Source organism: Borostomias antarcticus, assembly GCF_949987555.1.
Source record: "Borostomias antarcticus genome assembly, chromosome: 8".
NCBI classification, from domain to species: Eukaryota; Metazoa; Chordata; class Actinopteri; order Stomiiformes; family Stomiidae; genus Borostomias; species Borostomias antarcticus.
Window position 1 is genome coordinate 8,221,230 of NC_140241.1, and position 25,982 is coordinate 8,247,211.

Below are 25,982 nucleotides of genomic sequence, written 5' to 3' on the forward strand. Positions count from 1 at the left end.
AAAAATTTGTTATAAAAAAAATCAGTTTATCACCAGTTGAGTTTACAACATACTAGGAATTTGCTTCGGTCACTGGTGCGTAACGCTGACGGAGACAGCATTGGACAGGGTGCGGAGACCAGATGGACAGTGCAAAGACAGGACAGTGCAAATGAGCAGTACAAAATACAATATACAAAATACGATATACAAAATGGAGTGCGGTGAGTGTATATACAGTGAGTGTACGAAGTGTAACGTGTATGCGATGTTGATGTATCCAGTGTGTGTGACGTGATATGTGTGTGTGTGTGTGCGGTGTGTGCTATGTACAGTACAATCAGCGGATATATGCAAGTAATGCAGAGGGGTCATGCTCACTACCGGTACAGTAGATCACAATCAGAATTGGTTTATTGCCGTGCAGTTTTTCAGCGTACTAGGAATTTGCTTTCGGTCGTGGTGCACATTGGACAGGGCGCAGTGACGAGACAGGACAGTGCAAAGACAGGAGAGTGCAAAGAGCGAGTACAAAATACTAGTGTGAAAAAAGGATAAGCTAAGAAAAAGAACAATATAAAAACAGTAGTCCAGTCAGTGTAATGTGTAAGGGAGTGTGTGTGTGTGTTTGTGTGTGTGTGTATATGTGTGTGTGCGGCGTGATATATGTGAGTGTGTGTGTGTACACAGTACATTCAGGTCAATATGGTATATAGTGGAATTCCTGGTGTGTGTGATTAGTTTGTGTATTCAGCCCACAGTCTTGCCTCTTTCTTTCAGAAGCCAGTGAGACCCGCCATGCTCGCCAAAGGTAGAAACCACATTTTCCGTCTCATTTCCTGGTCTCCCTATGGGGGGGGGTTGGGAGTTGTTGTGTCCGCGTGACTGTAGGCTAGGCGCTGGATGTCTGCGGTGCTCCCTCTGACGATAGCGCTGTCTCAGTCTCTCTCCACGATTCACTGGACTCCACCGGCGAAGCCCCGCCCCCAGGAGAGGAGAGTGACACCCGGGAGGAGGATGAGAGGAGGAGGATGAAGGACACGGCTGACTCGCTAGAGACCAACTCCTCTCTACCAGGTAAGATGAATCTTCTAGTGTAACCCGTACATTCCGGCACGCCCAGCCTGGGGTTAGAACCCCTGGGGGAGGGACGGGCCGACAGTTGCGCCGATAGGGGACGTCCATCTTGGAGGGAGTGTCAGCGCTCCTTTGAGGGGTGTGTTGGCAGAGAGAGTACGAGTGCGCCCGTTTGGCGGTGGCTCCTGACGCTGTTTTTTTCGTGACGGTGTCTCCCTCTAGCCCGGTCCTACGGCCAGAGCGGGCAGAGCGAGATGGAGGCCCTGCACGAGGCCTACAAGCAGATCGGTCACTCCGGGTCGGGGGACCACCCGCCCCGTCGACCCGCGCCCCCGGACAGCAGAGAGGAGGGCGACGACGGACTCGCGTCTCCAGCCGCCGCCGCCTCTGAAGGGGAACGCTCCGGAGGCGCCGCCACCCTCAGACCGGCCTCCACCGCAGAGTCAGGTACGTGCGAGGCCGCGTTCACACGGCGGATCCTGCGAGCTGCTAAATACGCGAGGCGCACCGCGTCGTCCCCGGCCGGCGCTATTCGTCGCCAAGCGACAGTACACAACAATCATACAGTAGGGCGCGTCCTCCACACTCCACGGAAAAAGTAAAAATATTTTCTACTTTTCGGCGCTGATAGTTAATAGCTGATTTAGGCTGTGTGCGCGTGGGAAAGCCCGCTGACCGGCTAGGCTACTGACGGCTCACGTTAGCACAGCGTCGTGCTTTTGCAGACTGCAGATTAACCAGCCAAGGTGAGATACTGTAGCTAGCTGACGCTATCGCTGTCTCTGCGGCCTGGCCAAAAACTGACCGTCCTCGTCGTCAGAACGGCCTTTCACAGCCTGCGCTTTAGCCCGAAAAAGTTCAACTTTGACCTAGAGCTCATGGCGCTATAGCGCTAAAAAGCGTTTCGAACACAGCTCTCATCTCTATAGCGCCCTAGAGCTCATTACCCATTGTAAACAACAAGAAAACAGCGGCAGCTCTCAAATACAGCTTGCCGGTGGACACACACTCCTCACACCGGACTAGACGGTTGGTCCGGCGGTAGGGTAGGATGGGGAGGTCGGTAGCCCAGTGGTTAGAGCAAGTGACCGAGACCTTGTGCCCCTGAGCAAGGCACTTAACCCCAACACTAGCTCAGAATTGTAATTCGCTTTGGATGAAAGCGTCTGCTAACACAGCTTAATTGTAATTGTAAATTGATCCCAAGTGGACCGCAGTCACAGAGAACGGTTCTGTAACACAGAACCATAAAGAACGGTTCTATCCATTTTGAGATGTTGCTGGATTTGGGGTTGTCTTCTCAGAGCTGCCCACTGCAGAGGAGCTGATGAGGCCCATCAGACCAGAGATGGACCAAACCAGGGGCTTCACCCTGCAGCCTGCAAGGTGGGACATTCAGCACACACACACACACACACACACACACACACACACACACACACACACACACACACACACCAGGGGCTTCACCCTGCAGCCTGCAAGGTGGGACATTCAGCACACACACACACACACACACACACACACACACACACCAGGGGCTTCACTCTGCAGCCTGCAAGGTGGGACATTCAGTACACACACACACACACACACTCACACACACACACACACACACACACACACACACACACACACACACACACACACACCAGGGGCTTCACTCTGCAGCCTGCAAGGTGGGACATTCAGTACACACACACACACACACACCAGGGGCTCCACCCTGCAGCCTGCAAGGTGGGACATATAGAGTACACACACACACTCTCACACACACACTCTCACACACACACACACACACACCAGGGGCTTCACTCTGCAGCCTGCAAGGTGGGACATTCAGTACACACACACACACACACACACACACTCTCACATACACACACACACACCCACACACCAGGGGCTCCACCCTGCAGCCTGCAAGGTGGGACATACAGTACACACAGACACACACACACACACGCACACACACACCGGGGGCTTCACCCTGCAGCCTGCAAGGTGGGACATAGAGTACACACACACACTCTCACACGCACGTCTGGAGAACCAGTAATTTAACGTTCAGTGTTTTTCCCACAGAGGGGCTGAGCTCCATCCAGACAGGCCAGGCAGGCCTGCGGAGCGGGGGTCCCCGCGGTGGAGCCCCCCTCACAGGGAAGACCTGGGGGCCACGGGGGGGTGCAGAGAGCCCGGGAGACACGCCCTCGCCCCCGCCCCCTCCCCGCCCGCCTCCTCGCCCCCCCGGGCCCCCAGCATCAAAGAGCAGGTAGAGACGCTGATGCAGGGCCAGGACGACGCGACCCCTGACCCCACCACCCAGGCCAGCAAAGCAAGGAGACGCCAGGTCAGGGGGAACGGAGTTTCACGTCGACGTTACGAACACTGTGTGTCATGACGCTTGTCTGTCAGAACTGTTATTTTTGAGAGTGGGCGAGTTAAAAATCGAACGTAGCGATTAGTGCGAGTGCATGACGATCAAGGCTGTTTTAGTGCACGCACGAACGCACACGTGCACTATTCCCATATCTTAAGACTCTTTCATGTGTCACGACATGGTTTTGACAGTGTCACGACAGCGTCACGCCAGTCTCACTCACACCCCTTCAAATAAAGCGTTACCGCACATTATCAGTTCGATTCCCCTAACGATGACCCCGCCTTTCTCCGCAGGCTTCGGGTCGTCCCGTCGTGACCGGTTCCTCCGTCTCCTCCCTGAGGAGGCCCTCTGTGGCCCCGGGGAGAGGCAGAGGGGCGGAGAGGAAACCGGCAGCCGTGGCCCCCAGGAACCTGGGTCCGAGCAGACCTGCGGCTAGACCCGGCCCCAAACCTCCATCCCGACCCACCCAGACCAGGACCCTCTGTCCCTCCTCCGACCTCAACGCCCGGGCCGTCCCCAAAGACGGCCCCCAAGGTAGAAGACGCTAAATGGACCCGGCGTTAGCAGACAGACTTGTGAAACTAACAAATGACTCCACCAAGTCAGATAAGCCGTACCAGGAAAGGATCCGGCCCATACAGATCTACAGTCGGCTCCTAAATCAACCTTGGCCGTATTTTCAGCTGTATCTGAATGTAGCGTTATCACGGTGGCAAACCTTGCTCGGTAGATGTGGCTAGAGGTTGCTCTGTGGTTGTGGCTAGATGTTGCTAGATGTTGTGTTAGTCCGCCCCAGCTAGGGTTGCAAAATTCGATGAATATTCACAAACAACATTTATGGCAATTAAAGGGAATTAACAGGAATTAACTGGAAATGTATGAAATTAACGGGAATTCATTCAGTTCAGTTCATTCAGTTTATTCCCGTTCATTTCCATTAATTTCCATACATCCCCATTAATTTCGATGAGACGTTTGTGAATATTGAGGGAATTTGACCCCTCTAGTCTCAGCAGGTCCGGACGGCGGTCTGAGGGTGAGCAGCGAGCTGGTGGCGTCTGTCCAGTCCTTCGCCACCTTCCTCCAGCATCAGATCCAGACCAGCTGTCACCAGGATGCCACCGGGGTCTCCCGGGGGGGCGAAGGTCACCTGGAAGCCAGAGGAAATGAGGTGAGGAGTGTGACAGCGGTGGAACGAGCTCCATCCTCTCCATGTTAGGAGGGCGTCCTGCCCCCACACTGCCGGTTTTAAAATCACAGCTGAAAACTCATTTATACTCCTCGGCTTTTAGCACAACAGTGAGGTTTTTTTGTGACCTACTGTTTCTTTCTGTGTAGAAAGAAAGAAAGAAAGAAAGAAAGAAAGAAAGAAAGAAAGAAAGAAAGAAAGAAAGAAAGAAAGAAAGAAAAAGAAAGACTTCTCAAAAATAGTTAGGAAACGTTATTTCGGTCGATTATTTCTCTCCTTTAATAATCTCAATTGGTATTGTGCTTTATATCGTTGGAAAGGCTGATTAGTCACCTTTACAACGAGGTACAACTTTAAGGTTGTGAAATGAGTAACACAGCTAAACGCGTGGGTAGCGCCCCCCAAAAATGGTTATTCACTCTTGTTTTGAGTTGCTTAGGGGATTGGATGATTGCACTCTCCCACAGTAAAAAGGAAAAAACAACACATATTGGCCATTTTTACACTTAATTCATTTGACACTGTCAGGGACCTCAGTAGCGTGGGCAGGATCTATATGCAGCCAACAGAAGAATATTGCAGGGGATTTTGGCACATTTTTGTAGGCGCTACTCACACGTTTAGCTGTGTTGCTCATTCCACGAATGCACGATCCTTACAAGTTGAACCTCGTGAAGGTGACTAATCAGGCTTTCCAACAATATAAAATACTTTATATATGTTTTACTGTATATGTTATATATATATAGTTTATATATGTTTTTATTGTGACTGCTATTTATTGACAGCACTTTGGTCAACTCCTGTTGTTTTTAAATGTGCTCTAGAAATAAGGTTGGATTGGGTTGGATTAGTCTAACCTACAGTACCAGCCTAATGTGGTATAACCGGTGACACCATCTCCGTCCCCGAATGTCAGAGTTGGCCCAGGGAGGAGAGCAGGGCGGAGGAGGAGCAGCGCCCCCTGCAGGACAGGCTGAGAGAGCAGCTGGCCCAGAAGGAGAGAGAGCTTCTCACCAGAGAGGAGCAGATACGGCAGCAGCACCAGCAAGAGCTCACCGCCCTGAAACAGGACAACTACGTCCTGCAGAGCAAGGTATACACACACACACACACACACACACACACACACACACACACACCAGCAAGAGCTCACCGCCCTGAGACAGGACAACTACGTCCTGCAGAGAAAGGTATACACACACACACACACACACATTGGCTTATCAATGTAGTCCGTGCTCATGTTGCCATGGCACTTCAAAACAACATATCCATTTGGCCATTGGTGTGTGTGTGTGTGCGTGCGTGTGTGCGTGTGTGTGTACGCGTGTGTGTGTGTGTGTGCGTGTGCGTGCGCGCGTATGTGTATGTGTGTGCGCGCGTGTTCCCCAGCTGCGTAGTGCGGAGGAAGCCTGCAAGAAAGGGAGGTGGGGCCTGGAGCCGTCAGAGCCAATCACAGAGGAGAAACTGTCGCTCATCGAGAGAGAGATGAAGGAGCAGGAGACACTCATCCGTGGATACCACCAGGTCTGTCTGCTTGTCTCTCTCTCTCCCTCCCCATCTCTCCCTGTCTCTCTCCCTCTCCCTGTCTTTCTCCCTCTCCCTGTCTCTCCCCCTCTCCCTGTCTCTCTCCCTCTCCCTCTCCCTCTCTCTGTCTCTCTCCCTCTCCCTGTCTCTCTCCCTCTCTCTGTCTCTCTCCATCTCTCTGTCTCTCCCTCCCTCTCTCTCCCTCTCTCTCTCTCTCCCTCTCTCTCTCTGTCTTTTTCCCTCTCTCTCTCTCCCTCCCTCCCTCTCGCTCCCTCCCTTCCTCCCTATTTATCTCTCTCTCTCTCTCTCTCCTTTGGTCTCTGAATCATCATTGGCCCCTCAGGAGAATGAGAAGTTGTACCTGCAGCTGAAGGCTTTGCAGGCTCAGAGTAAGCTGAACGAGGAGGCCATGTTCACAGAGAACCAGAGGCTTCTGAACGAGCTGGCCAACGCCAGGTGAGCTTACACGCATGCACACACACACACACACAAAGACACACACACAAAGACACACACACACACACACACACATACACACACGCGCTCATACACACACACACGCGCACACACACGCGCTCATACACACACAAATATACGTACACACACTCACACATATACACCCCCCCCCCACACACACACATACACACTTATACTTATAGTTAAGCTAGTCAGCGGAAGTCAGGAGGCTGTTGTGACATCACGTCTCACCCTGACAGGGAGCAGTGGAACAAGAGAAACACGCCGAGGACTATGGGAAATGTAGGCGTTCTGGACCACGGTCAGCGCATCACCGAGCTGCTGGGTCAGATTCAGGCTGCACAGGTGAGGAAAACACAACACAGAGCGGTCACTGCAAACGGCACACTCTGGCTGACTTTTAACCTGTGTGTGTGTGCGTGTGCGTGGGTGTGTGTGTGTGTATATATGTGTGTGTATATATGTGTGTGTGTGTGCGTGTGTGTGTATATATATGTGTGTGTATATGTGTGTGTGCGCGCGTGTGTGTGTGTTGTAGAGGAGCGAGGCACGCCTGGTGGAGCAGACCCACAGACTGCAGCAGGAGAAGCAGGCTCTGGAGGTGGACCTGCAGGTGACGAAGAGAGAGAGAGACCTGGCTCAAACACAGCTCCTCCACCACACCTCAGGTACTGCACACTGCCCCGACCAACACCAACCAGCGTTGGGTCGCTGTGCCGTGACTGTTGGTGACTGTTGGCGTCGGTTGGATGGATTTTGCAGCTGAATTTTAAACTTCCAACATTCTAACAACAACCGCCGACTTTAGAAGGTTGGGTGTTGGGATTCGGTTGGCGTTGTTTGGGGCCTTGTGCCCACGCGTTTACCCCTGCCTCCCTGACGCTCACAGACGCTCTGTCTCTCCTCTGTCTCTCCTCTGTCTCTGTTCTGCTCTGTCTCTCCTCTGCTCTGTCTCTCCTCTGTCTCTGTTCTGCTCTGTCTGTCTCTCCTCTGTCTCTCCTCTGTCTCTCCTCTGTCTCGTCTCTGTCTCTACTCTGCTCTACTCTGCTCTACTCTACTCTGCTCTACTCTGCTCTGCTCTGCTCTGCTCTGCTCTACTCTACTCTACTCTGCTCTGCTCTGCTCTGCTCTGCTCTACTCTACTCTGCTCTGCTCTGCTCTACTCTGCTCTACTCTACTCTACTCTGCTCTACTCTGCTCTACTCTGCTCTGCTCTGCTCTGCTCTACTCTACTCTGCTCTGCTCTGCTCTGCTCTGCTCTACTCTACTCTACTCTACTCTGCTCTGCTGGCCCGCCAGGTGACCGGGGCTCAGAGCTGCGGGCGCTGGAGGAGAGGCATGCGGAGGAGGTGTCAGCCCTGAAGGAGCAGCATGCGGAGGAGGTATCGGCGCTGACCGGGCGGCTGCAGTGGTTCGCCGAGAACCAGGAGCTGCTGGACAGAGACGCCGCCCGGCTGAGGGCCGCCGCCACCGAGACGCAGAGGCTCACAGAGCAGGTCAGGAGCTGGGTGGACTCACGGGTCAGTCTCTAAACACGGGTCAGTCTCTAAACACGGGTCAGTCTCTCAGGGGCTCGGCAGACTCACCGGTCAGTCTCTAAACACGGGTCAGTCTCTAAACTCGGGTCAGTCTCTCAGGGACTCGGCAGACTCACGGGTCAGTCTCTAAACACGGGTCAGTCTCTCAGGGGCTCGGCAGACTCACCGGTCAGTCTCTAAACACGGGTCAGTCTCTCAACACTCAGCTATAGACTGAAGACGTTCCTCCAGGTTTGAGTCTCTAAACGCTGCCCTCAACTACAGACTGAAGACATTCGTCCATGTTTTGTTGCTAAAAGTGGGTGGAAACCATTTGAGAGATTGAAAAAAACCTGCATTGCAGAACCAATCCAACGTCTTTAGGGCGGTCCTTCCTAATGGGGTGGTGAAAGTTTTGTTTTGATTCTACACTCCAATTTGTTTGGAGGACATCATTTCCAGTAAGGCGGGTCCTTCACCCTATCGGAGATGTAGGCAGAGGTTCTGATGGTAGCGTCGATTTCGGGGCTGTTCTAGCGACGATTTTCAACAGAGACGTCACCAGACCTTCAGAGGCGTAGATCTCTAAAGTCTGGCACCGTGACTCCAGGAGCTCACCGCCAAACGCTAACGCCAGCTCTGGTACCGAGACACGGAGACACGGCTCCACAGACAGGCTCGGCGTTTATCTCTATTCGTAGGAAGCACTCGGGTCAAGCGTGCGGTGATGTGTGATCTTGTTCAGAATAGAAGGTCACGCACACACACACACACACACACACACACACACACACACACACACACAAACACACAAACACACACACACCAGTCACCGTCCGGGGGTTTGATCCTGTCGCCAGGTGGAGAAGCTGACCACGGAGGTGGGGAGGAAGAGGAGCGGTCAGCAGCAGAGCAAGGCCAGGGAGAGGGCCGCCGACGCCAAGAGGATCCAGAACCTTGAACGACAAGTATGTGTGTGCGTGTACGTGCGTGTGCGTATGCGTGTGTGTGTGTGTGTTGTAGAGGACCGAGGCCTGCCTTGTGGAGCAGACTCGCAGACCTTTTGTATTTGTGTTTAACTGTCTGTCTGTGCGACGCCAGTTCTGTTGTATTAAATATGTGGCCCTATTGAGCAGATTAGATCCACTCAGTCTCTCACTGACTCAATGACTCAGTCATTCATATTCACAAAGGTAGTCCTCTGCTCCCTTCTACATCTCTCTCTCTCTCTCTCTCTCTCTCTGTCTCTGTCTATCTTTCTCTCTATTTCTCTCTCCCCAACTCTCTCTCCCTCCCTCTCTCCCTTCCCCCCCACTCTTTCTCTCTGTCTCTGCTTCTCTCTCCCTCTCTTTCTCTCTCTCTCTCTTTCTCTCTTTCTCCCTCTCTCTTTCTCTCCCTCCCTCTCCCTCCCTCTCGCTTTCTCTCTCTCTTTATCTCTCCCTCTCTTTCTCACCCCCCTCTTCCTTCCTGTCTGTCTCTCCCTCCCTATCTTTCTCTCTCAATCTCCCTCTCTCTCTCTCTCTCTTGCTCTCCCTCCCTCTCTCTCTCTCTCTCCCCCTCTCCCCTTCTCTCCCTCCCTCCCTCCCTCCCTCTCCCCCTCCCTCCCTATCTTTCTCTCTCAATCTCCCTCTCTCTCCCCCTCTCTCTCTTGCTCTCCCTCCCTCTCTCTCTCTCTTTCTCTCCCCCTCTCTCTCTCTCCCTCTCTCTCCCCCTCTCCCCTTCTCTCCCTCCCTCCCCCTCTCTCCCCCTCCCTCCCTCTCTCTCCCCCTCTCTCCCCCTCTCTCCCTCTCTCTCCCTCTCTCTCCCTCTCTCTCTCTCCCTCCCTCTCTCCCCCTCTCTCTCTCTCAGGTGAAGGAGCTGGAGGAGATCTTGAGGAGGAGGAACCCCAACTCCCTCCCAGCTCTCATCTACGCGGCGGCGTGTGCGGGCGGGGCGCCGGAGCAGGGGGCGGGAGGGGGCGGGGCGTCGCCGCCCGGCCACACCGCCGCCCTGCTGGAGCGCCGCGTCCACCGGCTGGAGGCGGAGCTGGAGAGCAGAGACGACGAGGCCAAGAGGAGCCTCCGCGCCATGGAGCAGCAGTACCAGAGAATCAAGGTACACACACACACACATATACATACACACACACACACAAACACATATATATATATATACACACGCCAGACCAGAGACATGGAGCAGCAGTACCAGAGAATCAAGGTACACACACACACACACACACACACACACATATACATACACACACACACACACATATACATACACACACACACACATATACATACACACACACACAAACACATATATATATATACACGCCAGACCAGAGACATGGAGCAGCAGTACCAGAGAATCAAGGTACACACGCACGCGCGCGCACACACGCACACGCACATACACAAACACAAACATATATACACATACACACACAAAATATATAAACACGCACACACATATACACACACACACACACACACACACACATATATATATATACACACACACACACACACACACCAGCCCAGAGCCATGGAGTAGCAGTACCAGAGAATCAAGGTACGCACACACATATATACACACACATATATATATATACACATATACACACATTCTGTATATATACACACTAGGGATGTTAGATCAACCATCCAGGCAGCGCTCCAGCAGGTCTTTATGGTAGACTGGCCAGACAGAAGACACTACTTAGTAAAAGGCACATGACAGCCTCAAACCATGAGAGTCAAGATTCTGAGCCCAGACCTGAATCTGAATCTGTGGAAAGAGCTGAAAATGTCTGTTTACCGACACTCCACATCCAACCTGACGGAGCTTGCAAGGATATTTCAAGAGGAACGGGCAAACACCTCCAGAAACAAGTGCGCCAAGCTCATAGCTTCTTTCCCAAGACGCCTTGAATCTGTAATCGCTGTCAAAGGTGCATCAACAAGTATTAGGCTATGACTGTACAGATACAGTCTGTAACCCCTAAACAACCTATCTTTGTCAGTAAAATAAAATTGCATATTTTCTAAAAACCTGTTTTCACTTCACCATTATTGGCTAGTGTGTGTAGATGTTTGAGGCAAAAAATGAACTCAATCTATTGTAGAATATGTCTGTAATGTAATAAGACGTGGAGAACGTGAAAGGGGGGTGCAGACTTTCCAGCATGACTGTATGCCGTATACGTAACCATATACTGTACATGGCTAGTAAACCGATCTTGACTCTTGGAGGTCATCGGACATTTTTGGAATCCTCGTTCACGTACTGTAACGGCCTCGCGTTTCAATCCTCCACATCCGGCACACGTCAACATTGACTCAACGCCAACTTGTCCCATCCAGTAGCAGCCCTATGCTTCCAACAATAACCTGAACACCTACGCGCTTACCGCGTCCTCCATAGCACCAGCTAGGAGCACAGGGGGGGTGGCCATGCCCCCCTCTCGCCCCCGTGAGGTTTAGAGACAGATGAACACGTGAAAGTGAAACTCTGTTGATGTCGCCGAGCGTGTGAATGGAGAATCTCATCAGCCCTATAATGAATGGCACTCAATGACCTGTGAAAATTACCATGCTTATGTGAGGATGTGATGAAAAGGATGCTATTAACGGCTCGATGGAAACCATTAAGACTCATTCATTTTTAACATTTGTGTGTGTGTCTGTGTGTGCGCGGGTGTGTGCGTGTGTGTCTGTGCGTGTGCATGTGTGTGTCTGTCTGTTTGTCTGTGTGTGTGTGTGTGTGTGTGTGTTTGTACGTGCGCATGTGTGTGTGTGTGTGTGCGTGTCTGTGTGTAGCTTCAGTACGAGCAGCAGATCTCAGAACTGGAGCAGCGCGTGGCGGTCCAGCCCGACGGCCCGGCGCCGTCAGATACCCAAGAGACCCGGGTCGGCGCCCTGGAGGAGGAGCTGGCCCGCGCCGGCGAGGCCCACCGGAGCCAGGAGGACGCCCTGCGCGCCGAGGTCCTCTCCCTCCGGGAGCAGCTGGCACAGCGGTGGGCCACGCCCCCGGCGCCGGCGGTACCGGGGAGAGCCCAGCCCAGCCCGCCCCGCCACCAGCGCCAGGCGGAGGCGGCGCTGGGGGTCCGCCTGGAGAGGATGACCCGGGAGCTGACCGCCAAGACCCTGGCCGCGCAGGAGCTGGGCCGCACCGTGGAGAGGCTGCAGAGGGAGAGGAGGACAATGCTGTCCGGACCCGGGCCGAGACCCGCGTACCCCCGCCCTCACCCCGGGGAGACCAAGCGCCAGGAGCCCGCCGCCGCCGCCCCGGGGGAGGGGGGAGAGACGTTCCCGCCCACCCGGGACGAGAAGGACTACCGGCCGGCGGCGTTCTCCGGGAGCCACGTCTCGGAGGTGCTGCAGGAGAACGAGGGGCTGCGGGTGCGTCTGGAGGAGCTGGAGCTGCGGGGCGCCGAGGAGGGGGTGGAGCTACGGGCGGCGGCGGCGCTGGCCCAGGCCGAGGTCCGCAGGTGTGTGTACGCCGCGCACACCGGCACACACACACACACACACACACACTAGTGTTACACAGTAGACCGATACTAGACGGGTGCCGCAATACCCTGCCGGGATTTTATTAGTACCGCAACTTAACGAATGAGCCGTATTTCCGATTTGCGTCGATGTTCGTGTGTCTCTCCCTCTCTCTCCCTCTCTGCTGCAGTAGTCTCTCTCCCTCTGGTTATGTTTGCAAACGTTTGGGGCGAACGTTAATGGAAAAAAAAGTTTAAAATGCAAATCTCGCAAAGAACGTTTGCGAAGGAAAGTGAAAGGGCTGAGGGCTGCTCAGTCGGTTACACTAGACTGTGGCGGAGGATTTCCAAAAGCAAAAGCTACATTTAAATCTAAATCTAATTGAAAGTTACAAAATTTAAAAACAATAGTAATAAATCTGGAGTCATAATCTGAACACGCTTGCTCTGTGCTGCGAGGTCGTGACTCACTCGAGCAGACAGAGTGAAGGAGAGGGTTCAGTAGCCTGGCTCCCGCCCCCGAACCTGAATGCTAATTCAGAGTGTCTGTGTGTAGTGGAGCAGAGCAGACACTTTCACTTTATTATTGTAGCACCCCAAGCTTATTATTTTAGTTTAGTTTAGTTAATTTATTTCATGAATAGAATTATGAAAATTAAATATATATTTAACTTACTTTTCTTTAACTTACTATTTTACTTAATTTCTTAAGTTTAAACAGTTCACATTCCTGCTCCGCCTCAGCAGACAGCAAACACTGAGATCAGTCGGCTACACCTGACATTGGATTATTCTATTACCCTACTTTTCCTGATGTAGGTTTTTGCCGTGGTATCGTTTCAGTATCGGTATTGAGATATTTTTAGCAGGTATCGTTTCAAAGTTATAATTTTGGTATCGTGACAACACTGACACACACACACACACACACTGTATGCATACACACACACACATATGCATACACGCACACACACACATGCATACACACACATATGCATACACGCACACACATAGAAGTTTGTAAGACTACTACAGTATTGATCTATCAAACTTGAGAGAGGGAGCCCTTCACAGCTGTGTGCTCAGCACAGTTCATTATACTGTAGGTCATGGAAATTCAGCTTTTTAGTCCGTGAAAGTCTGGAAAAAAATTGACATTTGACCCTGATATGCATACTCTCACATGCACAAACTTTGGCAAGCTGGTATTCTACAGCCCACACAGCTCGCTGCCGTGGCCAAGACAACCAGAAGTGAGCGGCCGTATCTGGCGATGAACACCTGCAGGCTGCTGGTAATCACACCCAGGACAGGAAGAGGAAGAATCAGTCACTCCTGGCGTTCGTAAATGACTCATGAAGATTCAACGTGGTTTCCAATTTTACCACCGCCAAGCCAGTCCCACTGGACTCACTCCTGCACTCTGAGGTGTGTCTGACTAGAGGAACAGGTGGTAACCTGTGTGTGTGTGTGTGTGTGTGTGTGTGTGTGTGTGTGTGTGTGTGTGTGTGTGTGTGTGTGTGTGTGTGTGTGTGTGTGTGTGTGTGTGTGTGTGTGTGTGTGTGTGTGTGTGTGTGTGTGTGTGTGTGTGTGTGTGTGTGTGTGTGCGTGTGTGTGTGTGTTTGTGTGTCCCACAGGCTCCAGGAGAACTCGTCAGAGCAGCTCTCCTCTCTGAAGGCCGACCACCAGAGGGAGCTAGAGCGCCTGGTCGCCCACCACGCCCTGGAACACTCGTCCTCCAAGGTGGCCGAACTGACCAATCAGGTCACCACGCAGGAAGTAAGGGCTCACCCCCCCAAAAAATCAATGGTATCAATCAATAGGTCAATTTGACTAAGACAAACGTGTGTGTGTGTGTGTGTGTGTGTGTGTGTGTGTGTGTGTGTGTGTGTGTGTGTGTGTGTGTGTGTGTGTGTGTGTGTGTGTGTTTTTCCACAGGTCATGGTGCAGCACTTGCGTGACCAGGTGAATGAGCTGCAGAGGACCAGAGACGCCTTGGCCGTGTCCAAACGTCGAGAGGAAGCTCTACAGAACCAGGTACCGCCCTCTTCAGAACCAGGTACCGCCCTCTTCAGAACCAGGAACCGTTCATCGTCGTCTTTGGTCACTCTGTCCACATTACTACGTGATCTCACATGCTGTTTCTCTATGACAGAGATCATGTGATCAGGGTCGCGAAGCCAGGCTAGTGAATATCAGTGGATATGTGCTATTTAAGATATTTTTGATTATTATTTATTTAAGATTATTTCTGGATTTTTATATTATTTTTAAGATTAAAAAAAGTGAATTTTATTTATGGCGCAATGAATGGTTCTTGGCAGGGCGCCGGGGCGGTATACCGGGTACAGCCCCAAATACTATACCGACCTGGACCAGGGCTTAAGTCACAATAGATCCTGACGATGTCCTGGCAGGGTAAATGATGAATTGCATAAACATCCAGTGGTGTGTCTGGATGAGTAACTGGAGGGGGTCTGGTTTAGCTGGGCAGGCTGCTGGAGGATCTGAAGCAGGCCAGGCAGGCGCACAGCCCCGAGCTGAGACACTTCCACAGCCTGGAGACGAAGATCCACAGCATGGAGCTCAGGCACGCGCAGAGGGAGAGGGAGCTCCAGCAGGTAGACGCGGACATACAACAGACACACACACACACACACATGCATGAACAATGACTATACAGGTGTAGCAGTTTATGAGCTTATAGCTTTATGGAAATATGACTATGACTTGGTATAACTTATGGTTATACCACGGCTATCACACTATGAAGGAAAATGGACTTAACTACGCTATGTCAACTCGTCTGGGGCACCACCCTCATGAGGGAAAACAGATAGCCTATCAATAATCTAATGCAATATCAATCTCAGTCTGAAAGGAAGTCTTTGACTCGATTAAGTGACCTAGAGATCTGTTAATGACGCTACAACGTGATCAAAGCATGGAATATTTATTGAAGTATACTAATCAATTATCAGGATAATATGAACACACACAATTCAACAATATGAGAACACAAATGTAGCGAGATGGAAACAAAGCAGGAAGGGAATAAGTGATAGATGAGTGCAGCCTGGCCTAGGATCTAACTCAGCAACACATAGCAACCACAACACATCAAACGAGCAGCGTTTTAGCGTGGACCTTACGGTTTTGTGTGGCGCGCGGCTCGCTTCGACGGGCCGGCTCTCGGTGTAGTCTCGAAGACCACGTGACCAGCGTTGTTGGTTTGGTTGATGGGCGTCGTCCGCCGGCTCTTTTCGTCGCGGTGTTGCTGTTGTTGGCGAGTTCTGGCTTAACACTCAGAGTTCACAGTCTATTCCGGCGCTGTTTGGTGTACAGCCAACCGAAACGGTTCAGAATTAAACTTGCAAAGCCTCACTGCTCCACTCTCGCTCTTGCCGAGAGGATGGATCCAAGGAACAGTTGTGGATTGGTTGCTTTTCAACAACGACTCGCTCGTACCTACGGCTTGGTCCGTGACGTTTGGACAGATGAAACGAGATGAAAACAAGAGAACAAGAGTTGCAAACAAGAAACAAGAGATAGAACAATGGCGGCTCACAGGTTAAATACCTGCAGCTGGCTGGGGGGGTGGGTGCTTGTGCCCCAGTCCTGTGATTGGCCAGTTGGGGACCAGTTGATTCGTAACTTATCCTTTGGGGGTCGGAGAGACTGATCGTAATTTTCAGGATATGTTTTAATCCGATCTCATTACCACCACATTGGAAGGACATTAATACAAATTACATTATCATATTCAGTGCATTGGCTGGAACATATAGAATCCAAACACTTGCATCTTAATCACACTCACACGTAGGATTCACAATTTTTAATCTTCGCTCCCCAAACCCCGTTTATTCACAGATATGTCCTTCATTGAAGAATAAACACTGGCACTGGGAGAATGACTCAGTTTCATGGAATGGCAGTTATCATATGAATGCAGGCTCTGGAATCCTCCAGACAATATTGTGTACTGCAGTTGATGAGAGAGAGTGTGTGAGAGGGTAGAGAGGAAGTGTAAAGTATGGCCAGTTCCGGCCGAGTCCTTTAAAGTGGAACCAGGACGTTGGTGTGAACGGTCCCAGTTCTCCTTTCTGCTTACACAGGCACCCTTACAACAAAAGGGAGTGTGAGGATGAGATGTAATCCGACTCAATGACCGATAGGAGGAAGTGAGTGTGAAAGACCTTATCTGGCCCCATCTGGAGAGGTGAGCGCCTGCGCATGGCTCCTCCGCTACACAGGATAGTCTTATTCCAGTCCGTAACACCCCACCTCTCTCTCTCTCTCTCTCTCTCTCTCTCTCCCTCCCTCCCTCCCTCTCTCTCTCTCTCTCTCCCCCCCTCTCTCCCTCTCTCTCTCTCTCTCTCTCTCCCCCCCCCCCTCCCTCCTTTCCGCCAGGTGATTGGTCAGACGCGGCAGGTGGTGGAGGCGGAGCAGCAGCGGGAGGTGGAGCGCTGGAGGGGTCTGGCGCAAGAGAAGAGCCGGGAGCTGGAGGCCTTCCGTCTGGAGCTGGACTCCATCCTGGACGTCCTACGAGAGCTGCAGCGACAGGGCGTGGTCATCCCCGGCCCGGACCACCCGACTAGCGCCCCCTTCGCCTGGAGGAGCTGACACGCCCACACACACACACACACACACACACACACGCACTCCCCAGACCAGCCATGCTGTGGCTAGACATTGGCTTATTAGTTGTTGCCAACCTGTTGGCTAAAAGTATTCATGACCACGACTCTGCTCTGCTCATGAGAGGGATCCCCTGTGTGGTGTTGTTGGATAATGAGGCACAAAAATATGTTTACTTTTGTAGACTGGTATTTTTCTAAAAGAAGAATGTTTTATATTCGGATCATTGGACCCAATGTATGTAATTTATTCGACGTGCGATGAAAATAAATAAACAATTGTTTTTTTCCCCTCAAACCTCTTCGACTTTCTCATCTTGACCCAGCGACCATCACAGGATGTTCTCTGGGAGGGCCAGAGGGAGGGATTTCTATTCTGTCCTCTTCCTGTTCTTCGGTGCCGTTTGTTAGCATATCGTTAGCATACTATAACAACAATATTAGCATGTATTAGCATACGGCCCAGCAGAAAGGCAATAGGAGTGTGTGTGCCGATTACGAAGGCAGTGATTCGCAGACACTCCAGAGGATCGTACTATGTTGCCAATCACCTGGGAGAAAACGTGATTTGACTTCTGATTTGTTTATAGTATGTATTTTGTGCAGCTGAGTTCATTATACTGTATAACCCTAGTATTATATAATACTAGTATTTCTACCATTCTCATTCTCGCATTACAGTGTCAGACAAGACAGTGGACATGCAGCCATTACGTGTTAACATGGATATGTATTACACTAGAACTTGATGGTGCCGTGAGGGACATGGTGACTGAGACGATCAGCGAGCTTCGCTACAGAACAGTCTTGGCTACAGCCTCAATCAATGTTTACGTTCTGAACCTGCATGTCTTATAACAACGCCAAGCTAGTTAGTCTCACCAAGTAGAAATGAATAGATTAACAGAGCATGTGAGAGGCCCAGAAACATGCAGGTTTTTAGGATGAATCCATCTCTTCACTGGAGGCCGTGAGAGAGATGGGCGGGACCTCAGTCACGGTATACGGTCGCCATTGGGCAGACAGTCCCCCACCAGGATGATTGACGGGTCCTCCAGTAGCAGGTCGTCATCCCCGAGCGTGGAACTGTGCTCCGAGTTCACAAAGTTGGGGATGTTGAAGTGGGCCAGGAGGACAGACTCCCGGCCCGGCGAGCTGCCTATGACTAGGCCTTCCTCCTCCTCTGGGCTAGCAGGCCTGCCCGGGGGACGCTCTCCCAGCGGGGCCCCGCCAGCTCCGGCCCCCGGGCCCCTCCGCTCCTCCTCGTTGACGTAGCAGTGGAGGAAGGAGCGGGAGGAGGCCAGCTGCGGGCGAGAGAGGCCGGCTCTGTTGTTGTTGTCCGGGTTGGGGGGGGCGGCGGCGAGGTCCTCCACGCAGCTGGACAGGCGGACACGCTTCTGGCAGGGCTCTGCACTCCTACGGCACAGGAGAGACGAGAGAGAGAGATCAGGACGGCACAGGAGAGACGAGAGAGAGGGATCAGGACGGCACAGGAGAGACGAGAGAGAGGGATCAGGACGGCACAGGAGAGACGAGAGAGAGAGATCAGGACGGCACAGGAGAGACGAGAGAGAGAGATCAGGACGGCACAGGAGAGACGAGAGAGAGAGATCAGGACGGCACAGGAGAGACGAGAGAGAGGGATCAGGACGGCACAGGAGAGACGAGAGAGAGGGATCAGGACGGCACAGGAGAGACGAGAGAGAGGGATCAGGACGGCACAGGAGAGACGAGAGAGAGAGATCAGGACGGCACAGGAGAGACGAGAGAGAGAGATCAGGACGGCATGGGAGGAAGAGGGTGCTGGGGGGGTAAGGTGACCTGACCGCTGCCGGATGGTCTGCTTCGCATAACCATGTAGGAACTCTCCTTTGGAAACTGTTTGGAAAAGGGCGGGCACTTTCAAAACTACGTGGCAGGTGATTGGATGACCCGTCTGAAAGGGTCTATCGTGCGCTAACCTCAACCGCTCCTCGCTGTCAGCATTGCTGTTCGGATTTCAAATTCCTCAGAACCAACGCTGATTAGCGAGTGTGTGTTTTGAGTATGTGCATGTGTGTGTGATAGAGAAAAAGCACATGGTCTTGAGTTCAAGGTGTGTGTGTGTGTGTGTGTGTGTGTGTGTGTGTGTGTGTGTATATATATATATATATATATATATATATATATATATCTCAAGTCCGGTCCCTGACCAAGACCTGTGTGCCTCTCACGATATGTAATGTGTGATCACTGTGTGGCAGAATAAAGATTGGTTCCTTACCTAAACGGTAATTAGACATGTGTGGTCATAGTGTACATGAGTTTGTGTGTCTGTGTAGCTGGCGTCTTTTGTTTCGTTCTGCTGTGGCTCACCTCTCATCTCATCTCAGAGAGCTGCCTGTGAGGCCGAGTTAATGAATGAGTCACGTCGGTGGTGGAGCACTGTGATTACCAGAGCCAGAGCAGCCCTGCCCCACACCAGGCACACAGCGGTGGGCACTTTGGCCCACACTACCTCCATTACTGTAAGAGCTCCATGGAGCTCGAGAGCACAATTACTGTAGCTCTATTCTTCAGTTCTACTTTCCCATTCACTAACAGACACGTCTAATGAGGTAGGAGGCACAGACACATGAATACAATGTGGCACAGGATGGCTATGTCAAAGCTAATGTACAGAGACAAGTGGCAATGCCTATTGAAATATGTCATTGCTGAAACTGCAAGGGTGGGACATACGTTTAGATGAATTTCATTGGAACGTTATTGAGCGGGTGGGATATTCAACACTTGAGGCTGTAGAGTAGTTGACGTTTTGATTGACAGGGTGGATGTTGTGAGATTATTGGCCTAAAATCTAAGGTACCAGGTGTCGTAATTGCACGTGACCTACCGTTTTCCAGAAAGTAAGAAATTATATACTTTGATATAAGATTACAACAAAAGTAGAATTTTGTATTTTTGGGGGCATACATCGTTGAATAGGTGAACCAAGCGTGTAGTGAGGGTGAACTGGGAACGTCTGGAGGAAGAGCCTGTCCGGAGAGATTTCAATTGCCACCTCCGGCAGAGCTTCTCTGGCATCCCTGTGGAGGTTGGGGACATCGAGAATGAGTGGTCGGTGTTCAAAGCCTCCATTGCTGAAGCTGCGGCTGGGAGCTGCGGCCTGAGGGCCATAGGTACCTCAAGGGGCGGTAACCCTAGGACACTGTGGTGGACAGCGGTGGTCAGGGAAGCTGTCCGATTGAAGAAGGAGGCCTTCCGGGATATGTTAGCCCGGGGGACTCCAGAAGCAGTTGCAGGGTATCGGCTGGCCCGAAGGGCTGTGGCTTCGGCCGTGACCAAGGTAAAGCAGCGGGTGTGGGAGGAGTTCGGAGAAACCGTGGAGAAGGACTTTCGGTCGGCACCAAAGTGCTTTTGGAAGACCATCAGACACCTCAGGAAGGGAAAGCGGGGGACCATCCAAGCTGTAAACAGCAAGGAATTGACACTGCTGACCTCAACTAAGGAGGTTGTTGAGCATTGGAAGGAGCACTTTGAGGAACTTCTGAACCCGACTAATCCACCCTCTACGATCGAGGCAGAGCCGGAAGATGACGGGGGGTCATCGTCAATTTCCCTGGAGGAGGTCACTGAATTAGTCAAACAACTCCACAGTGGCAAAGCCCCAGGGACTGATGAGATCCGTCCAGAAATGCTGAAGGCGCTGGGTGTTGAGGGGCTGTCTTGGTTGACATGCCTCTTTAACAGGTCCGGGTCAGTGCCAAAGGAATGGCAGACTGGGGTGGTGGTCCCAATATTTAAAAAAGGGGACCAGAGGGTGTGTGCCAATTATAGAGGCATCATATTACTCAGCCTCCCAGGGAAAGTGTACTCCAAGGTGCTGGAAAGGAGGGTCCGGCCGATAGTCGAACCTCAGATCAAAGAGGACCAATCCTGTTTGTGATTTTCATGGACAGGATATCGAGGCATAGCCGCGCGGAGGTGGGTTTGCAGTTCGGTGAGCTGGGGATCACGTCGCTGCTGTTTGCAGATGATGTGGTCCTGATGGCATCATCTGCCTGTGATCTCCAGCACTCTCTGGATAGGTTTGCAACTGAGTGTGAAGCGGCTGGGATGAGAATCAGCACTTCTAAGTCTGAGGCCATGGTTCTCAGCAGGAAACCAGTGGTCTGTCCGCTCCGAGTAGGAAATGAGTCCTTACCCCACGTGAAGGAGTTCAAGTATCTGGGGGTCTTGTTCACGAGTGAGGGAACCATGGAGAGGGAGCTTGGCTGGAGAATCGGAGCAGCTGGTGCGGTTCTGCAGTCGCTTTACCGCACTGTTGTGACGAAAAGAGAGCTGAGTCAAAAGGCAAAGCTCTCGATCTACCGGTCTATCTTCGTCACCACCCTCACCTATGGTTATGAAGGATGGGTCATGACCGAAAGAACGAGATCACGGATACAAGCGGTCGAAATGAGTTTTCTCCGGAGGGTGGCTGGGGTCTCCCTGAGAGATCGGGTGAGAAGTTCAGTCATCCGGGAGAGACTCGGAGTAGAGCCGCTGCTCCTTTGTGTCGAAAGGAGCCAGTTGAGGTGGTTCGGGCATCTAGTGAGGATGCCTCCTGGGCGCCTCCCTAGGGAGGTGTTCCAGGCGTGTCCGGCTGGGAGGAGGCTGTGGGGTAGACCCAGGACCAGGTGGCGGGATTACATCTCCGCACTGGCCTGTGAGCGGCTAAAGATTCCCCAGGCAGAGCTGGTTGATGCTGCCAGGGAAAGGGATGTCTGGGGCCCCCTGCTGGAACTGCTGCCTCCGTGACCCGACCCCAGATAAGCGGATGAAGATGAAGATGAATTTCCATAGGGCCTCGCACGGCCAGTGCTCGGGCCCTAATTAAGGCGCTAGGCTTTTATTTTAGGAACAGATCCTGCTTCAGCAATTTTTTTATTTTTTTATTATTATTATTTAGCCTTTATTTAACCAGATAAAACTCATTGAGATAAAAAGGAATCTCTTTATCAAGAGTGACCTGGCCAAGAGGGCAGCACACACTAGAAACACATAACCAAACAGATTTCATGAAAACAAAACAAACAAAAAAAACAATGATACTGTATAAGGCTTCAGGGTTGCATTAGGCAGTGCATGAGTTTAAGGACAGAAACATTTTCCACTAAGTTCACGCTCCGTTTCCTTAAAGGCATTGAATGAAATCAGTTCAGGGAGTTTTAAGTCCTATTGGAGGGCATTCCAGTCTGCAGGGGCAGCATATTTAAATGTTGTTTTGCCCTTCACAGTTTTCACATTTGGAACAATCAGTTGCAGAACATCATGTGAGCCTAGGCCATAATGGCTCTGGCTTCTGTGAAGAAGAGAGCTCAGATAGCTAGGAACCAGTCCCAAGAGAGATTTGTAAATAAAGCTCAGCCAGTGTGTACGCCTACGCGAAGACAGAGATGGCCAGTCTGATTCAACATATAGGGTACAATGGTGGGTGAGTTGTTTACAACCAGTCATGAATAGCAATGCGCAATGGTAAACAGTATCAAGAGACCGCAAACAATGGGCAGAGGGAGCTATGCTGCCAGGAAAAAACTAGTTGAGGCCACATTTCTTCCTCTGCTAGACTACGGCGATCTAGTATACATGCATGCCTCAACCCAATGTCTCCACCGGTTGGACACTGTATCACAGTGCCCTGAGGTTCATCACAGGCTGCAGAGCCCTGACCCACCATTGTGTCCTTTATGCTGGAGTTCAGTGGCCATCTCTAGCCTCGCGCCAGCTGACCCACTGGCTTATTTTTTATTTACAAGTCCATCCTTGGGTTACTCCCCCCTTACCTCTGTAACTACATCACACTCAGAACCAGTACATTTGCCCTGCGCTCAAACAACACCATTCAGCTCTGCACCCCTACGGTTCGCACAAAGCTCAGAAAGCGCACATTCATGTTCTCTGGCCCTGTAGCCTGGAACCGTCTGCAATCTAAATTGCAGCTTGCTCAGCTGATTTCCATTAGGGCCTTTAAAGGTGCACTGAAGGATTTGGAAGTAGGTCTGGGTGGAGCCTGCAATTGCTCTCTTGGCTAGGTGCTCTGCTGGAAACCTATTCTGCTATGTTTTTTTCTGTGAGTGTGTCTGTGTGCTCCTTGATGCCTTGTTGTGTGCTGCTCCATGTGGGTGTGTGATTTGTCTTATGCTGCTTGTTGATCATGCTATGTCGTATTGTGTGCTATTATGTCTTGTGGATGTGTACATGTGCCCTGTTGGTGTTTTGGCGGTGTGTTCTAATGCTTTGCTGTGTTTTTATGTGCTTTTAATGTTTGTGAATTGTCTGTTTGTGGCCGTCTTGGCCAGGGCTCCTTTGTAAAAGAGACCTCTGTCTCAATAGGACTTCCCTGGTAAAATAAAGGTTTAATACAAAAAAAAATAAAAAAAATGTTGTTTTCTTTTTATATGAACTTATTCGCATACATTCACAACTCTCACATTAGTTAACTCACTCATCCTTGAATTGCTATAAACATAATGACTCAAACAGATAGGCAAATTAAGTGGCATGGATGGATGCCATAACATGTGTATGTAAAAAAATAAGCACTTTTTGTGGTGTGAAAAAAATCAATCGTTAATGTTAAACATGAAAACAATAGAAATTACTGTTATGGTTTCTTATACTAAATTATATTGTTGTGGGGAGGACGGGGGGGGGGGCCTTCAGGATTGTTCATAATATGCCAGGGGTTAAAAAGGTTGCAAAAAGTGCTAAACCACGTGCTGCTGCCGCTGTCCGTGGTGCTGAATAACACTGGGGTTGTTGATGAAGGCTAGTGCTGCTGTCCAGGGTCCTGAAATGTTTTTCCCCCAAAGATTTTAGTACTCACTGGAAACTATGATTCTGACTAGTGTGAGCCGGACTAGTGGGCTTGATAAGCATGTGACAGCGCTGGCATGTTCGGGAGACTCACTCGGGATGCGGAGCTCCTGTCTTGGTCAAAAGCATCAACACGAAGAACATGAAGACGACGAACACGGCCAGGCCCACCCAGAAGCCGATCACTATGGAGTCTACGGAAAAAAGGTCGCATCAACACAAACTCTCAGAACAAGATATACAAGTTATATGTGAAGGGTACACGCCTTATAATAATAGCCTGTGTCTTACCAGTGTCTCACCAGTGTGTCTTACGGGGTACTTGCCGGGTAGCCTACTTACAGGTAGGTACGGGTTACTTACGGTGAAGAGGGGACGTATTATGGAGTGTACGGGAGCGTAGGTGTTTGTACTTACAGGTAAGTAGGCTACGGGGGTACTTACCCGGTACTTTACCTTTAAGTACCGGGTACTTTACCTTTAAGTACCGGGTAAGTATCCCGTAAGTACCGCGGAGGTACCCCATACTTACCTGTAAGTACCCGGTAAGTACCTCGTACGACACTGGTTAAAGACGGGTAGTTTTTCGAGTTGTTTTTTTTGTGTGCAGTTTTTAGCAGTTTATTTGTTATCTTTTTCAGTTTATTCAGTTATTAGGCTCTAGCGGCTGGTGGCGAGGTTCAATGGATTCACTAACGTCTTATATATATGGCTTACTGCGAACACAGATTAAAACGCTTCATTGGGCTACTTACACCTGTGCGCTTTGAGTCCCTCGAAAGATACAGGCTCCTCGTCGTCGTAGTATTCGTACCTCCACTCGTAGACTTGGTCCGGTGGTAGAGAGGTATTTGGATTAAGCCCGGACATCTCCAAATGACCTCAAAAGCACCGATGGACAAGAAGAAATGCAAAACAACGCAACGGTGAGTTTAAACGAACAAACAACTTTTACTTCAGACAGTAAATTGTATAGGCTATATCATTAAACCTGAGCACGATGGGTAGGCACATGATCCCGCTTTTAAATAAACTTCACTATGATGTTCCCACGGAGCTACTGAAACCTCACTGTTTAGGAAGAACGATCCATTTCCAACGAGATCATCCGCATTTCACTAGAGTCGAACGGATAATGTGCCAGTGAGATGGAGCGAAGGCTATATGAAAGTATACAGCAGCCCTCCCTCCCTCCCTCTCTCTCTCTCTCTCTCTCTCCCTACCTTTATCTCTCCCTCCCTCTATCTCTTTCCCTCCCTTCTCTCTCAATTCAATTCAATATGCTTTATTGGCATGAATGGCATAAATATGCAATTAATTAAACTAACAGATAAATAGGGTCGATAAAGAGACAATTACCATAATTGGCTAATTTATAAGAAGTTAAGGAAATATGTTATAGCTTTGAACAAAAAGAAGAAAAAAAATATTGTTTTATGAAAACAAAATTAAAATGTGAAAAATTACCAAAAGAGATGTGGAATGTAGTAAATGACATGGTAGAATTCCTAAATCCTGCCCATCCATCTTATCTTGAAGTGGAAGGAAAATTATTGACCAAACCAGTTCATATTGCAAATTATTTTAATGATTATTTTCATTCTAAGGTAAACCGTTTAAGGAGTAATATGCAACAAGTACAAATTATTCCACAACAGTAATTAAAAACTCAATAATGAATAAGAACTGTGAATTTAAAATTGCAAAAGTTAGGCCTACTGTTAAAGATGTTGTGTTATACAGTAAATATAAGGACAGGTGTAGACAATTTAGATGTAAAATGTCTCAGTATTGCTGCTAATTTCACTGCTGTTCCTGTTTGTCATATTGGAAAATGCATCTGTCCGCTTACAAAGAATCCAGCTGCACC

The 25,982-nt window shown here is 50.5% G+C and overlaps 2 protein-coding genes across 2 annotated transcripts in view; one reads left to right on the top strand and one right to left on the bottom strand.

Annotated features, from left to right (window-relative positions):
* Positions 1–17,427, top strand: part of cep162 (centrosomal protein 162) — a gene marked incomplete at its 5' end in the record, with an annotated part of 21,881 nt that extends 4,454 nt beyond the window's left edge. The window contains 20 exons of the mRNA XM_084441732.1: positions 760–790; positions 922–1,056; positions 1,279–1,503; positions 2,361–2,442; positions 3,145–3,409; positions 3,736–3,976; positions 4,450–4,613; positions 5,551–5,727; positions 6,027–6,161; positions 6,505–6,617; positions 6,878–6,983; positions 7,177–7,306; positions 7,938–8,134; positions 9,016–9,123; positions 10,004–10,249; positions 11,959–12,629; positions 14,270–14,411; positions 14,571–14,669; positions 15,119–15,253; positions 17,046–17,427. Of these exons, the coding sequence (XP_084297858.1) occupies positions 760–790; positions 922–1,056; positions 1,279–1,503; positions 2,361–2,442; positions 3,145–3,409; positions 3,736–3,976; positions 4,450–4,613; positions 5,551–5,727; positions 6,027–6,161; positions 6,505–6,617; positions 6,878–6,983; positions 7,177–7,306; positions 7,938–8,134; positions 9,016–9,123; positions 10,004–10,249; positions 11,959–12,629; positions 14,270–14,411; positions 14,571–14,669; positions 15,119–15,253; positions 17,046–17,258 (3,615 nt within the window). The 3' untranslated portion in view covers positions 17,259–17,427. The remainder of the gene's footprint in view (positions 1–759; positions 791–921; positions 1,057–1,278; positions 1,504–2,360; positions 2,443–3,144; positions 3,410–3,735; positions 3,977–4,449; positions 4,614–5,550; positions 5,728–6,026; positions 6,162–6,504; positions 6,618–6,877; positions 6,984–7,176; positions 7,307–7,937; positions 8,135–9,015; positions 9,124–10,003; positions 10,250–11,958; positions 12,630–14,269; positions 14,412–14,570; positions 14,670–15,118; positions 15,254–17,045) is intronic.
* An 840-nt stretch (positions 17,428–18,267) lies between these two features.
* Positions 18,268–24,982, bottom strand: mrap2a (melanocortin 2 receptor accessory protein 2a; the record flags this gene model as incomplete). The annotated part of the gene is made up of 3 exons (XM_084442433.1): positions 18,268–18,688; positions 24,207–24,306; positions 24,868–24,982. 3 exons carry the CDS (start codon positions 24,980–24,982, stop codon positions 18,268–18,270), a joined length of 636 nt encoding a protein of 211 aa, XP_084298559.1.
* Between the last annotated feature and the right edge of the window lie 1,000 nt (positions 24,983–25,982).